General features: G+C 37.8%; 1 protein-coding gene across 20 annotated transcripts in view; it reads right to left on the minus strand.

The window, feature by feature from the left end:
* ppfibp2 (PPFIA binding protein 2) overlaps nucleotides 1-15,735 on the minus strand; it is a 139,591-nt gene that overhangs the window by 42,861 nt on the left and 80,995 nt on the right. For 16 of the 20 annotated variants that reach the window (XR_010001956.1, XM_062967731.1, XM_062967728.1 and 13 more), the window contains 2 exons: nucleotides 3,136-3,267; nucleotides 1,024-1,191 (listed from right to left, as the gene is read on the minus strand). Coding sequence is in view for 19 of the 20 variants with exons in the window: in XM_062967731.1 (XP_062823801.1) it covers nucleotides 1,024-1,191; nucleotides 3,136-3,267 (300 nt within the window). In the remaining variant the exon portion in view is untranslated. The remainder of the gene's footprint in view (nucleotides 1-1,023; nucleotides 1,192-3,135; nucleotides 3,268-15,735) is intronic. The other 4 variants (XM_062967735.1, XM_062967734.1, XM_062967739.1 and 1 more) reach the window with 1 other exon arrangement.

Here is a 15,735-nt window from a genome sequence, read left to right on the forward strand (position 1 = left end):
AATTTATGGGGTCCAAACAAAGAAATATATGATGGAGTTTTACTGTGTCCTTCCCCCATTCATTTGATCTTTTTGGAATGTCCACAATGCACAAAAAACATGTGCCAGTGATGTGAAGACATTTTAAAGCTCCTTTTCTTAAATGAATGCCTATAACAGAGATATGATTTTTCTCATGGCTATAATGGGAACATGGCTTGATATACCAAGTGAGGACAAGGCAAAAAAATGCTGCATATAAATTTATTTAATATATTCAAATAATTATATTAATGTTTATAAAATTAAATATTTCAAATGACACTATAAATTAAAAAATACCTCAATGATTCCCTACTTTTACATTGGATGAATAGTACCCCGTAATAAAAGGAGGTTTATTGTACTGTACAGCACGTTTTTCATTACGCTGACAACTCTTTAAATGAAAGTCATGAAAGGAAAGGGTTATGGAATATCTTTAAGAGGCTCCTGGGTCATATCCTTTAGATGGCTCTAATTCACTAGCATTCTGAAGGCCTATTAAGCTTTTCAAGCATTAAGAAATCCAGAATGTTATACACTGCATTCAACATGCATTAACAATACAAACTCACAATCTATTTCAGGCAACATCCAATTAGGAAAAAAAGAGTCTCATCCAATAGGCCCGAGAATAAATCCATATCAAAGTGCACCAGCTTGAAAATTATCTTTTGCATTAAGACTTCCTCACTGCAAGCTTTAGACAGTCATGGCTGACGTGTAATGTTCAGTTCCTCAAATTTTACATGATTCTTTCTAAGAGGAAGAAACAAAGGCTTGATTTACACCCAGAAGTCATGCCATATTGTTAATTTGCCCAGATCAAAGACAAGACAAGCAAATCTGGTCTTTTAGTTTATTAGTAAATATAGTATGGGGGTCTAGTAAAAACCTTACAAGTTACTGCCAATTAATCACAACAACCTCTGGTTAGCACTTATCAGTTTGATCTTTGAAATGGGGCAATGCACAGACTCAGGCAATATTTGCTCCTCATACATCACTCTGTGTAGGGACCTCTGTCACCAAATCTGTACTATCTTGAGGACCGAGTGCCGCCATAGTTGGCTTCCTACTGTGAGATTTTCTTTCCTGGATTTTACTATTAATCTCCAACTGAAGTCTACACATCTGTTCTTGCAGTTCACTGATCAGGTTCACTACTGACTAAGAGAGGAAGAAAGAAAATGAAGAGGGGAAAGAAAATGGAATGAAGCAAAGAAATTAACCATCTATGATATAAGGGTCTGGAAATTCAAGTCACAACAACAATATCACTCCTCAATAGCCTGTATGCTCTGGGAGGCTGGGGTGAGAAGAAATATTTAGGATTCAAAGCATTACATCTACCCCAAGCAGCAGATTAAAAATAACACTTTCTCCCATCTGTTCTCAAAGAGTTCTGAATGACAACCAGTGTCTTAGGAGACCAAAATAATGAACCAAAAAAAAGCTTATGACTCAAGTGTATGATTGGAAATATACTTTAACTTAAATCATTAAAACTAATATATCATATGCAAAACTTTTTTTTAAAAGACCTCATACAGTGTCGCCAATTCATTCAAAATAAATATCCAAAGCTTCCCAGGGAGCTGACTGTGAACATGAAACACTAATTAGTTCTCTGCCATTCTGGTTTATGATCATAACCTACAAAGAGTAATATTATGTCTTTGAATGGACCATTCAGAGTAAATAGGAAGAGGGAACCATTTACTGTCCTTGAAAAGATTCTACCTCTACCATACTAAAGAGCCTTCAGTGTTTCATGCAAGCAGGTCAGGAATCCCTTAACAAAAATTAAAATCCACAAGCAGTGATATCTTTTGGGGGCCTTTTGTATTTTGTTGCATTTTGTAGCACGGCCAAAACAGCTACCCTTGAATATTTTTCCTAATATTTTCTTTTGCAATTCATACCCTCTACTGGATGTATCCTTGGTCTCTCTGTTGGAGAAAACATGACTTGTGTCATATATGAACAAATGAATGCTTTTATAAAGTGCCCTAGACTTCTCTTGAAAGAGTATAGGTTCAATGGAAAACAATGGCTATGAAAAAGGTTATTAAATTTGAAACCCATCTCTCTATATCAAGGGTAGGGCAGTTTCGTTGGCCTGGGAGTTAATATAAAGGTAGGACCTGTTAATGGCTGTATCAACCCAGCACCAAAATTCAGCAGGAATCACTATAAGCCATTCTAACCATCACAATAATTCCAGTTTTCATGTTTTTCTCCTGGTCTGCTGTCCAGTTTCAATGGGATATACAGTAGAGTCTCACTTATGCAAGCTAAACGGGCCGGCAGAACCTTGGATAAGCAAATATCTTGGATAATAAGGACGGATTAAGGAAAAGCCTATTAAACATCAAATTAGGTTATGATTTAACAAATTAAGCACCAAAACATCATGTTATACAACAAATTTGACAGAAAAAGTAGTTCAATATGCAGTAATGTTATGTTGTAATTACTGTATTTACGAATTTAGCACCAAAATATCATGATATATTGAAAACATTGACTACAAAAATGCCTTGGATAATCCAGAACCTTGGATAAGCAAGTTTTGGATAAGCGAGACTCTACTGTGTGAGTGTGTGTGTGTGTATACACACACACACACATATATACATACATACAATTGTGTGTGTTACACACACACGAGGGTGGATTAAAAAGTTTTCCCTCCTGTGTCATAAAAATGTTATGAGTGAACATATAACAGCAGAACTTGCTACAGATCATAGCCTGAACTATCATCTACACAAAACTACAGTTCAACATAGTCATAATCAATTTGTACACATTTGTGCCATCATTTAACCCAGGCATCAAAACCATTTTTGGAAAAATTCAGAATTTTGCTTTGTGACCCATGATTTTAAAGCTGTTTTGGCGTCATTCAAATTATTGAATCTGAAACCACACTGGTTGTCTTTCAGAGGTCCAAACGGGCAAAAGTCCGACGTGGCCTAATCAGGGCTGTAGGGTGTGTCATTTCACAAGACAAATAGACGTCACAATGTATAGATATTCAATCCAGACAAAACAAGTATAATTCTGTTCTCACTGCACAAATTCAAAAAGCAACCATGCAAAATTCACCTCAGCTTTGTTCTGCTTCTCCTCATACTCGCTCTGTTCCTTCTCCATTCCAACCAGCTTAATCTTGAGGTCTGACACCTCTGCCATTAGATCCAATTTCTGTGTCTCAAGCTGCGTCCGACTTAGCAGTTCCTGAAAAAGAGAGCATATTTTCAGTCTTAAATTCCACAATATTGAGAAAAGGTCCTTGGCTGTTCCTGGTCCAAAGTAAGAAATTATATGCACCATTGAATTAATACAAAACATTATTTAAGAGACATATAACCTTGTTTCTGTTATGTTGGAAACATCTTCAAGTTTACGGTTGAATATAGACTAAAGTTGGATTGCTATTCCAGTATAACAAAACATTCACACAAGTATTGGAGTGTTGGGGGTGGGTGGGTTGGGAACTAGTGGTGATTTCAATGTTTTTTACTCTCATCATTGTTAAGTTAACAAAGCTTTTGGATTTAGCTGGTGATTTTTGAGTTGTTGAAAACAAACAAGTTCTTGTTTGATTCTGTCCATTCCTTTTACAAGTTCATTTTGTTAGTTAGCTTGTGCTTGGCACCTCTTGTCCAAGGATACATAGACCTAACACTCTCACCTGGCACTCAATTTTATAACCACAGTTTAGTCCATAAAAGGGGAAACAAAAGAATAAATAACGTAAGATAATCCTATCCTCTCACCCTGGCAACCTAACATTCCCTCCAAATTCTGTATGACATTTCCACCTCAAATAAAGTCACAAAATACAATGCCCTTCTTTGTCCCTCAAATCCAAAAGTACTCTATTGGCATAGTTAAGAAGCAAGCTATCTCCTGGACCAGGGAACTATCGAACAAGAATATGATTTCTAATGTCCACTTGAATGTCTCTGGGAAATGGATATGTGGAGTACCAACTACAACACTTTTCCCCTCAATTCCCTGAAAATAGTGATGATGGCTAATAACTAACTCGCTGCCTATGCCTTTGCTCAGTCTTGTTCCAAATTTCCATTCCTAAACTCTTTCTGAATTTCTTTGATGTTGTTGTGGTTATTCATTGATAAAGAAAAGGTTCAGTTCACATGATCAGAAGTATTCTCTTTCCAGTTGGCATTTCACACAAGCCAGGATTATGTCTTGGCACTAAAAACTGCTTTGCCTCAAAAGTCTATGTCTGAAGCCTTTGCCAAATGCAAACAAGGTCAATTAAAAATTAAAGTCATTCAACCTGAACTCAGCCCAGAACATTTCTGTATTAGGCAGCATCAAACTGTTGGATGAAGTCGATATTTAGTTATGAAAGCAAGCAGACAATCCAGACCAAAGTATTAGAAAAGTTCTCAATCAAACAAGTGCAAAAGAAACAACCACAAAAGTATTTTGCCACCATGTCAAAGAAATACAACTCACCGAGTTTCAAAAAGTATAGAGGCAGATTATTATTCAAAACTGACTAGCACAAAGATGTGCATCCCTTGACTATATGTTGACATATATAATATACATAACATCCCACAGCAGAACTTTCATAATGCCTTTAAATGACATATGGCTTCAGCACTTAGCTGCATTTTATTTTTGCTCAAAAAGTAAAAACCTGGGTAAAATTTCAGTGATGCTATTTTGATTTTAACCAGATGATGATTGTGGTCCAGAAAGTCTACTGAAGTAAAAATTATCTGAAGTACAGCTTAAAGAAAATGCCAGCATGCAGTTGCTATCATGTGGAAGCAATTATTTCCATCTCCAAGCAGATGCTTATGCTGAACAATTCATTAGTGGAATAGGACCCACTTTCTTATGTGGAAATTACAGAGTATTCCAGTGGTATGATGCAATTGGAAGGCAGGGTTAATAAATACAGAGTAAAAAAGTAAAAGTACAGATCTGTCTTATGTCTTTTGAAGTGAAAAGATAATACATGCCACGTGCAGGGCTAATTTTGGCTAAGTAAGCTTGAAGAGGATCTGTAAAGTGAGGGGCTTAGAAACAGACATATGCAATACAAGTTGTATTCTTTATCATCTTCATAAACAAGGTCAAATTTATTTGCTGTTGGGGGCTTTCAAGTAGCTCCTGACATGAAAACCCTATTCATAGGGTTTTCTTGGCAAGATTTGTTTGTTTGGGGGGGGGAGTTGCCTTTGCCTCCCTCTTTAGGCTGAGAGGGTGTGACTTGCCCAAGGCCACCTAGAGTTTTAATGGTGGAATGAAGATTTAAATACTGGCCCTAATCCAATACTCAAACACTACAGCATCCTGGCTCTCCAAGAAGGTAACAGTACAGCTTTATTCAATAATATAAACACATTTTCACTACTGATCGAGGATATTTCCAAAAATGATTTACTTCTTTAAAAAAGAGTACATCAGAGTACAATGATTTAAAAACTTTAACCATACACATTTTACTGCACACACAACAAATGCCATGAAATATATTCTTTCTATTTTATCTTTAAATTCAGAACACTTGGTAAATGAAACTTACATGAGGCTACTACATTTTTATCCAGTTTAGACTGAAGAAATACTTTATATTCCCAAAAAGATTAATAATAAAATGTTGTAAAACAGCAACAGGACAAACACGCTTCAACAAAGATATCATTTACAAGGACTGTGAAGGTGTATTTTTCATGTTTTATGTAACACATGAAGTTTATGCAGTTTCTCAAGTCACTCCTGACACGAAAACAAAATGTAAAATTAGGAAGATATATCCAAATATGAAGGCTGCAAATATGAAGGCTGCATTTGTTCTGTTTAAAAGACAGAAACAAGGAGACAACCTAGAAAAAAGTTTTCCCTTTACATAGCAGAACATTTCAGACATATTTTGTGGGAGCATCTACCACTGAAAATTGCTACATTTCTTTATTAAAGCAATATAAAAACTAGACTCGTGCCCTACCTGATTAGTAAAATTCAGCAAGAATCACCGTGGAATAAGGGTAGTGGTTTACAAGAGCTGTGTGTCAGCTCAACTGTGGCAGAAAAGGGATATTCGCTTAAGTCAAAACACAGCTGAGAATGTGACTGTGTTGCACCACTCCAAGATTACACAGCAATAGGCAGTGGGTTACATCTTTCCATTTCACTGTTTACATGCTAAGAATCCAAGAAAATGGGAATCACCAAACTTGCCAGGAGGCAGTCTGTTTAAATGCTTAGCTCTTTGCATTTAAGTACTAATTTTACACACAGCACACATGAATTCAAGCATTTTTTCAGTGCTGAGAATGAACTCTAGAGCATAGTAAGTAAACAGGTGAACAGTGTCTTCCTCTTCATCCAAACTACTCTGATACTGGGGGATTTTCTTTCTGAAAAGACAATCTTTGGAAATGAATCAGATGCTAGATAATTCCCTTTATTTAGAATTATTTGGTATTTTATCTTTTCTTCATGGGATTTCTGGATGAAATGCATATAGGGTGCTTCTCCAGCATAGGGCATCCTCTAGCCTGCTTAGTCCCAGGAACGTTGTTGGTATACAATGAGCCCAAGGGGAACAGTTAGATAATTTTTTTTCAAACTAAAGCCAGATACTTTGTTGTGCCCCCCAATACACACTTGACAAAACAGTCCAAATTTTAAGTAACAATTTTGAATTGTATATTGAAACAATACTAAAGTATCCACATACAACCTGATGTTGGCAAGTTCTCAATGCAAGATGAAAATAAGATCTTGGGAGATGTAGTAGAAACACTGGGGGTTGTTTTTGATTGGGAAGAAGAAGGCATACAAGCACAACAAACACTGATTGTATGCCTACTTATGCAATCCTAAGGCAATCCAGTCTGTGAGATTTTCTTGGCAAGACTTATTCAGAGGGGGTTTGCCTTAGCCTTCCTCCAAGGCCAACAGAATGTGACTTGCCCAAGGTCAACCAGTGGATTTCCATTGCTGAGTGGGGTTCAAGCCTGGTCCCTAGAGTCCAACACGAAAACTACTACACCACACTGACTCTAAATTTCATCAGAGACCACAAATGACTGACCTTCATAATAGTTCTTCTTAAAGATTGCAGATGTGCTGGTATGTTTCCTGTTGAATCTGTTTAAGTAATAATGTTATGGGAGGAGTTGTGATGCTCAGCAGTTAGTTCTATGGCAGGAAATGCTATTTAGTTCAATGACATTATGTAACAATTGCTCAGAGAAACTTGCTGTTGTGTTAAGGACTGCTTGGTCAATCATTCTGTTTTGAACAGTAATGACCGAGCTGTAAGAAGAGCACAAGATCAGTGGTGACCTTTCGAGACTGGATGTCTCCAGCTTTTGAAACTTAAAAGGATACACTGCTTTGGTTCATGAAGATTCTGCTACTTGAACCATTGACAGACCTGATATTCATGATTCATTCTAATCCTTGTGCTTTTTTTTTAAAAAAAAAACTTAAGCTATTGCTATAACATCATGATACAACACACAATAGACTCTCCGTTAACTGGGGATTGGTGGATGCCAGATAACTTGTAGTTTCTGGTTGTCACAAAGTTACTATGAAAAACAGGACTGAATTTCTAGGTATTAAAAGATTGGGGGGGGGGGTGTCTGTTCTTGCTATCTCCATTGGGAATGCAGATTCTTAACTATTACATCCTCAGATGTGAGGAGGAGTAATTATGGTAATTTTCTCCCTGCTGCAGGTGGAAATGGATATTTGTATTCTTCAACATACCAGAGTCGGACACAACTGGACATTAAGTCAAGGGAAAACCCTTACCTTTACCTATTCTTCTCCCATATTCAAACATCCCAAAGACATCCCAAACAGCTCACGGCTGTTTGATATTCTTATGTTTTATTGAAGCTGTGTTTTTAACTATTTTGTTACTTTTATTGTTTTTATTTTTATCTATTTTTGTTTTTGTTTTTATGGATCATTTGTATTTGTATCTAGGGGTACTTGCCCCATGTGTAAGCCACCCAGAGTCCCAATTGGGAGATGGTGGCAGGGTATAAAAATAGAGTTATTATAAAGTTTTGTACAAAAATTACTCTGCAGAGAAAACAAGATTTTTGCACAAAACCCAACATGGGTTTTCTTCATAGACTATTTCTTCCTCAAAACTTAGGATGTTTGAAAGTTGTGCAAGATTCACTCTTCTTCCCAATGGCAAAAAGGGGATTCCTCACTATTGGGAACATGTTTTTCATCCTTAGTCCCCATACATTTGTATGTTTATAAAAGTCTATTATGGTCCTTCCTTGGTTAAAAAAATAAACCTATATTGATGTATGCATGCTCTAGGGGTCAATAGGTCAGACCAAACCCCAAACAAAAAAAACAGAAGTTCCATTTTGTAGTAAAAAACGAACTCTTTTTTGGGGGGAGGGACAAAAAAGAACTAAAATGTCTGTATCCTAATATCAGCTGAGTAATTTTGGGTGCATACACATAACGATAAGAGATTCAGAACACCACACCTTGAGCTTTTAATCTCTATTCTAGGTCTTGCTTTACCTGTATTTATTTTATTTCATTTTAATGCTACCTTTCTGCCTAAGGTGGCTTTCTTATAAAATTAAAATATTTGCCATACAATTTAAAAATAAGTGAAACACTATAGAATCAATTAAAATATACATTAAAAGCTTGCCTATGCTACCATCAGTTGTTGCCATACAATTGTCCTGACATACCTAGCAAATTTCTGGAGATAATTTTTCTAGGTCCTCCAGGATGGCTCTATGGTTACCTCTGCTGGAAATTCTTTATTTCAATAGGGTTCAGTATTATCCACAACTTCCTATTTCCATGGGACATTCAGGAACATATCCTAGGAATATGATGTAAACTACCATCTCACCCCTTGAGGGCATAGAAGAAAATCACATTCAGATCACAAGAATCCCAATCTGCTCAGAGAATAAGAAAGACCCACCAACAGAGCAATCTCTACCAGAAAGGACATTCAGCTTCAACTGTCAGTTGTCCTGCAAGAAGGAATACTGGAAAAGGTCTAATGGATGCTGTGGTACACATTGGTGAACATATACATGTCAGTAAAAGTATGTGTTCTGCCATAAACAATCTTGAGAAATACAGTATCATAACCTTAGGCATCACCACCCAAGACAATATATATTGTATGAATTATGTAATTACAGTTCTCCCGCCACATTTGTGGTTTTGACTTTTACGGTTTACAGTGTCCCCTCACTTTTCGTGGGGGTTAGGTTCCAGGCCTGCCCGCGAAAAGTGGACAATCGCGATATAGCGGCACTATATTTATTTCAATAAATATAGCCTCCCTCCCTCTTTTCCTCTTTAAACATACTGTTCTGTCTTCCTTGTTGTTCCTGGGGCAATCGAGGTGCAGGCAGGGCCTACTGGCGCTGCCTGCAGGCAACTGAGGAGGAAGCGTGGGCCGGGTCACGTGACTCAAACTGGGCCCTTTTGTGCCTGCAAAGGGAGGGCGGGCCGGATGGAAAAATCCGCAATACAGTGAATCTGTGGAACCCGAACTGCGGATTAGTGAGGGAGCACTGTACATTAAAATGTTCTCTCTAGAAATCTTTGGAACATCCAATGTGCCTCTATGATCAACATCATGCAGTCATACTGGAAAAATTAGAAATTTCTAGAGGTAACAACTTTGTAGGAATCTCAAGATTCTCCAGTGGAAGTCAACTACTGCCTCATACTGGAAGACCCAGAAATTTTTAATGTTCCCTCAGGTAAAATAATGTAGTAATTATTTTATTTGTGGTTTTTCACTGGGGGTCCTGTATCCTAGCCCCAGCGAATGTGAAGAGCTTGACTGTATATTTGTTGCATGGTACTTGGCTATAGGCAAGATGTCTTCTTGGTAGAGATATATCACAGAAGAGAAAACATGTAGCCAATACCATTACTATTAAAGATAAAAGCATATGAAGAACATTGTTGTGTCAGACTATGTTTGCACTGGTTTCAACAGAAGTGATTGAGATGCTTTCTGATGTGCTCAAACAAAAGGTTCTCCAAAGGAGGACAGAGTTCAGTGGTAGAACATATGTCTTTCACTGAGAGACCTTTGTTCTTCTTCCACATTTCTCTATTGATGAAGACAAAACATGCCATAGCCTACTGCCTGATCAGACAGGCTACGTAACCTATCATACAGCATTTGCTCTCTCCTTTCAGGACAGAGCCCATTACATAACACACATGTCAGGCTCTGTCCAGAAAGGGAAGAGCAAGTGGCATACGCCACTGCCGTGGCAACATGGGAGCCATTTACCAGTAATGGGGGGGGGGGAGCTAGGCAATGACACTCCCCCCCCCCCATGGAATGGAGGTAAATGTAAGTCGTGCAATGCAGGGTGTGGAACGATGGGTTCTTCACGCCCCCCCCCCCCCCCAATGGATTGATTCATCACAATGCGTGGCAAATCCATGGGGTCTTTAATCACATTGTGAGCCTTCAGGATTGTTGGGAGAATCTCCTCTGCCAGATATTCACATTTCTACCTTATCATTCTGAAATAAGAACCAGGGACTAGTTGCTATGCACAAACTAAAATTACTACTGAGAAAGGAGGCCTGTCTTTACTACTAGGCAGAAGCAACCATCTCTTAGTAGAGTTGCTCTGGAGGAGATGCAGACAGAAGTTCATATGTCACATGTTTGGCCCTGAAGCCATAAACTAGATTACTGCCTTGAAAGGCAGGGGAGGATGTTTTGTCATCAGCACTGAAGAATGATTCTACTCCAGGTCAGTTGCTTTCATTTGCAACATGAGAGAAGCCATCATCTTGTCCTTCCCTTCAGGCAACAAAATACTTTGGGTCATGTTTATGAGTAAGGTATCTAGGGATTTATCCTGCTTTGAACACCACTACAGAGTGAGTATTCTTTACCTGAAATGTTTGGGGCCAGAAGTGATTTGGAATTATGATTTCTAAAAAAGATTTATGAATATTTGCATATGTAGAATGAGATATCTTGGAGAAGTTACCCAAATCTAAACATAAAATTCATGTATATTTCATATATACCTTACACACATAGCTTAAATGTAATTTTATATGCAATATTTTAAATAATTTTATGCATGAAACAAACTTTATGTACATTGAACCATCAGAAAGCAAAGGTGTCCCTATCTCATCCATCCATGTGGGCAATTTTGGATTGGGAGCATTTCAGATGCCAAGATAAAGGATACTCAATCTGCATTCAGTAGAAATAACCATGGAAGGAAATACATCTTTCTGAATCTTTATGTTTGTGTGTGTGTGTGTTGTAAATTGAGTGGGATGGTGTACATATTTCTGTTGTAAAGTTAGTGGGAAACCAACTATTGAGACAAGGCAAAAGGCAAAAAACCTGAGCTTGTGACACTTGGCAAATTGCCATTTTTTAAAAATTCCCTTTAAATTTAGTCACACCAACTGTTCTATGACTATACTGGGACAGAGAGGTCTATTATAAGAAGGGCGTTACTAAAGCCTATAATAGGAAGAAGCTGAAGTGAAGTTCCCAATGACTAAATTAAGATAGAGCTGTGTACAATTAATAGAAAAAGGGTATTTTGATTCTCTCCACCCTAATCCAGAAGATTTTCAAAAGGTTTTTTTTTTTTGCAGTGAAAAACCCCCCATTAGTCCTGATAATGATTAAGAATGCTAGAAGGATTAAGGTGTTTTGGAACCTAGCTCCAAGTATCTGAATAAAACTATAATTCACCTTCACATTGCATCCCTTCATGCCCTTTACTGCATGTTCTTCTTACTGTATCAGACTGAAATACTCTGATACTGATTTTTACACATCTTAGGATATTGGCCACCTTTTGACACCAATACCTTAGGTGGCCTCTTGGACAAGGTTCTTTATGTGATTAGACGATATGTCTGGAAGGAATTGAACAAAATCTCTTCCAGACACTGGTCCCTTCATCAAAATATCAGTGTTGGGACAGGAGCAGAGATAATGGAAATAAGACCCCGAGATAGATAAAACTTTAGCCTATTAATCTTGGATACACCTTGTGAATGAAACCCCACTCCATATAAATTCAGGTAACTCTGGTGAAACTGAAGAAAAAATATTTTAATGTACATAGTTTTGGGAGGTCTTTTTCTTCTTTATTCGTTCAGTCGTTTTCGACTCTTCGTGACCTCATGGACCAGTCCACGCCAGAGCTCCCTGTCAGCCGTCGCTGCCCCCAGTTCCTTCAAGGTCGAGCCAGTCATTTCAAGGATACCGTCCATCCATCTCGCCCTTGGTTGGCCTCTCTTCCTTTTTCCTTCCATTTTCCCCAGCATCATGATCTTCTCCAAGCTTTCCTGTCTTCTCATGATGTGGCCAAAATACTTCATCTTTGCCTCTAATATCCTTCCCTCCAGAGAGCAGCTGGGCATTATTTCCTGGAAGATGGACTGGTTGGATCTTCTTGCGGTCCAAGGCACTCTCAGGATTTTCCTCCAGCACCAAAGTTCAAAAGCATCTATCTTCCTTCGCTCAGCCTTCCTTATGGTCCAGCTTTCGCATCCATAGGTTACTATGGGAATACCATTGCTTTCACTATGCAGACTTTTGTTGCCAGTGTGATGTCTCTGCTCTTCACTATTTTATCGAGGCTGGCCATTGCTCTCTTCCCAAGAAGTAAACGTCTTCTGATTTCCTGGCTGCAGTCTGCATCTGCAGTGATCTTCGTGCCTAGAAATATAAAGTCTGTCACTGCCTCCACGTTTTCTCCCTCATTTTGCCAGTTATCAATCAGTCTGGTTGCCATAATCTTGGTTTTCTTGATGTTTAACTGCAGCCCAGCTTTTGCACTTTCTTCTTTCACCTTGGTGATAAGGTTCCTCAGCTCCTCCTCACTTTCAGCCATCAGAGTGGTATCATCTGCATATCTAAGGTTGTTAATGTTTCTTCCAGCAATTTTAACTCCATCCTTGGATTCGTCAGGCCCCGCACGTCGCAATATGTGTTCTGTGTACAAGTTGAATAGGTAGGGTGAAAGTATGCAGCCCTGCCATACTCCTTTCCCAATCTTGAACCAGTCTGTTGTTCCGAGCTCTGTTCTTTCTGTGGCTACTTGGTCTTTATACAGATTTCTCAGGAGACAGACAAGGTGACTTGGTGTCCCCATACCACCAAGAACATGCCACAATTTATAAAGGTCCACACAGTCGAAGGCTTTAGAATAGTCAATAAAGCAGAAATAGATGTTTTTCTGAAACTCCCTAGCTTCCTCCATTATCCAGCGGATATTGGCAATTTGGTCTCTCATTCCTCTGCCTTTTCTAAACCCAGCTTGAACATCTGGCAACTCTCACTCCATGTATTGCTGGAGTCTGCCTTGCAGGATCTTGAGATTTTGGGAGGTGGTGTAGTATAATGATTGGAGTGCTGGGTTCTGGGCAATCAGGGCTTGATTCCATACTCAGACATGGAAACCCACTGAGTAACCTTGAGTAAGTCATGCTCTCTCAGCTTTAGAGGAAAGAAATAGCAAATCTCTTCTGGATAAATCATGACAAGAAAACTTCAGACTGAGTCACCATACATCTGAGATGACTTAGAGACACACAAAAACATTAGCAACAGATAATGTGTTTGAGTAATGCTTTCTCACCATTGCCATATGTTTACATACATCCTGACATCCAGATGCACATCCCATTGACAGCAATTTAGCACACTGACGACAACTATATCACACATATTGTTAACTAGTTTTTTAAAGTTGTGAAATTATATATTTGTTATGCTATTGTTTATTTTTTTGATAATGTGTTATTACTTTTGATGAAGATGAGGTTATGCTTTCGGTCTGGGTGGGTTGGATTATTTTGTTGTGGTCTAGTTTTTATGGCATTGAATGTTTGCCGATATTTGTTAACTGCCCTGAGTCCCCTTGGGGAGATAGGGCAGGATATAAATAAAGATGATGATGATCATCATCATCTTGACTTACATGATAAGACAGCCAGCATGATGTAATACAGAACTTTCCAAACTGTGTGTCATGACATGTCAGTTTGTTGATTGCACTATGTAGGTGTGTCACACAAACATAAGGAGAAATGACAAAAATTTTGGAAGTGTATATTATCTTACAAATCATACATTTTAAAAATATAAATCAAATGGTTTCATGAGATATGTTGTGTCCCCATACATTTCGTTATCACAATTTTATGTATGTCTGTATCTTTATATTTATATAAATTATATAAATTTATATTTATATAAATTAAATAAATAAATTAATAAATAAATCTTTTATAAGGGGTTGGTTTAACATCTGATTTTCTAGTAAAACTGAATGACTGTGTCACAAAATGATGCATGTCTAAAAAGTGTGTCACCAACATGAAATGTTTGTAAAGCTCTGGTATAATGGTTTGAGTGCTGGTCTAGGACTCTGAAAGATCAGGAGATGAATTTCCACCCAACCAGAAAAATGTACTGGAATAGCCTGTAAAAATGGATGACATGGAAAATATAACTTTGAATGACTGCCAATGAATATGAGTTACAGCAGACTGTATTTGAGAGAAAGAAAATGACAAAACCATCTCTAAGTATTCCTTGCCAAAGAAAACCTGTGAAATTCATAGGGTTGCCATAAGTTGACAGGCAATATGAAGATACATACACATAAAGAATGAGAAGACAGTACTTCCAAGTGATACACAATTGCTACATCTGACTGGCTATGCAGTGCGATGAAATCAATAACTTTATGCATATAATGTCTGATTTCATGGGATCCTAGGATAAATAAGCATTTTCAAGTTATAAAAATATCATTGAACCAGCAGGAAGTTAGGAGAAAAAGGACTTGCAAAGAAATGCAAAAATGCACTCATAAACACACATGCAGATTGGAAAGTTCCTTGGTGGGAAAAAACAAACAGACAGTTGCACCTCCCAGAAAGAGTAGCTTTCACACAGAAAAGAAATTGTCACAAAAATTCAGCACAGTTCTAATTATGAATACTGCTTTCCTGTCCCAAAAACAGAAGAGAAATTCCTCTTGAGTTACCACAGGGATTTGTAAAGGGAGATGGGTGGGCTGAAATCAGCAATAAAAACAAAAGCTTGTTAGTTTACAGTGCATGAAAATAATTGTGTGTGATGGTCTGTGACCATTTTGGAGGTCTATTTAATTTACACTTATTCAGTAAGAATGTTATGCAACCAGGGGGAAAGCAGTACCGTAGTTAAATTAGCAACAACTGAAATGGAAATGCCACAAAACCAGAGCAATGCAGGCTTGCATAAACAAAAAGAGATCAAAGAGGAAATGGACTGCAAAAAATACTGTGTGGAATTGGTTAAAAATAGGCTACAAAAGTCATTGGCTTTGTCTGATGAAAAACAATCTCATAGTCTGGAGTGAAACAGAATGCTAATATCATAATGGAAGATTTATGATAAAAGGGAAAACGAAGTAACTTCTCCCCACAAAACAAGTACTGGATCATAGAGAGAGATACTCAGGTTGTAATGTCAACAAGTTCTTTAAAAAAAAGAAAGAAAACAACACAAAAAGTAGAGATGAAAAGCTGCTCTGGCAGATACACGTAATCACTGTCTACACTTTAAAATGCATTTAAATCAGTGATGTGAGACTACAGCTATGTGCAAAGAGCTGCTTCCCAGCTATT

The sequence above is a fragment of the Anolis carolinensis genome, chromosome 1, assembly GCF_035594765.1.
Source record: "Anolis carolinensis isolate JA03-04 chromosome 1, rAnoCar3.1.pri, whole genome shotgun sequence".
NCBI lineage: Eukaryota > Metazoa > Chordata > Lepidosauria > Squamata > Dactyloidae > Anolis > Anolis carolinensis.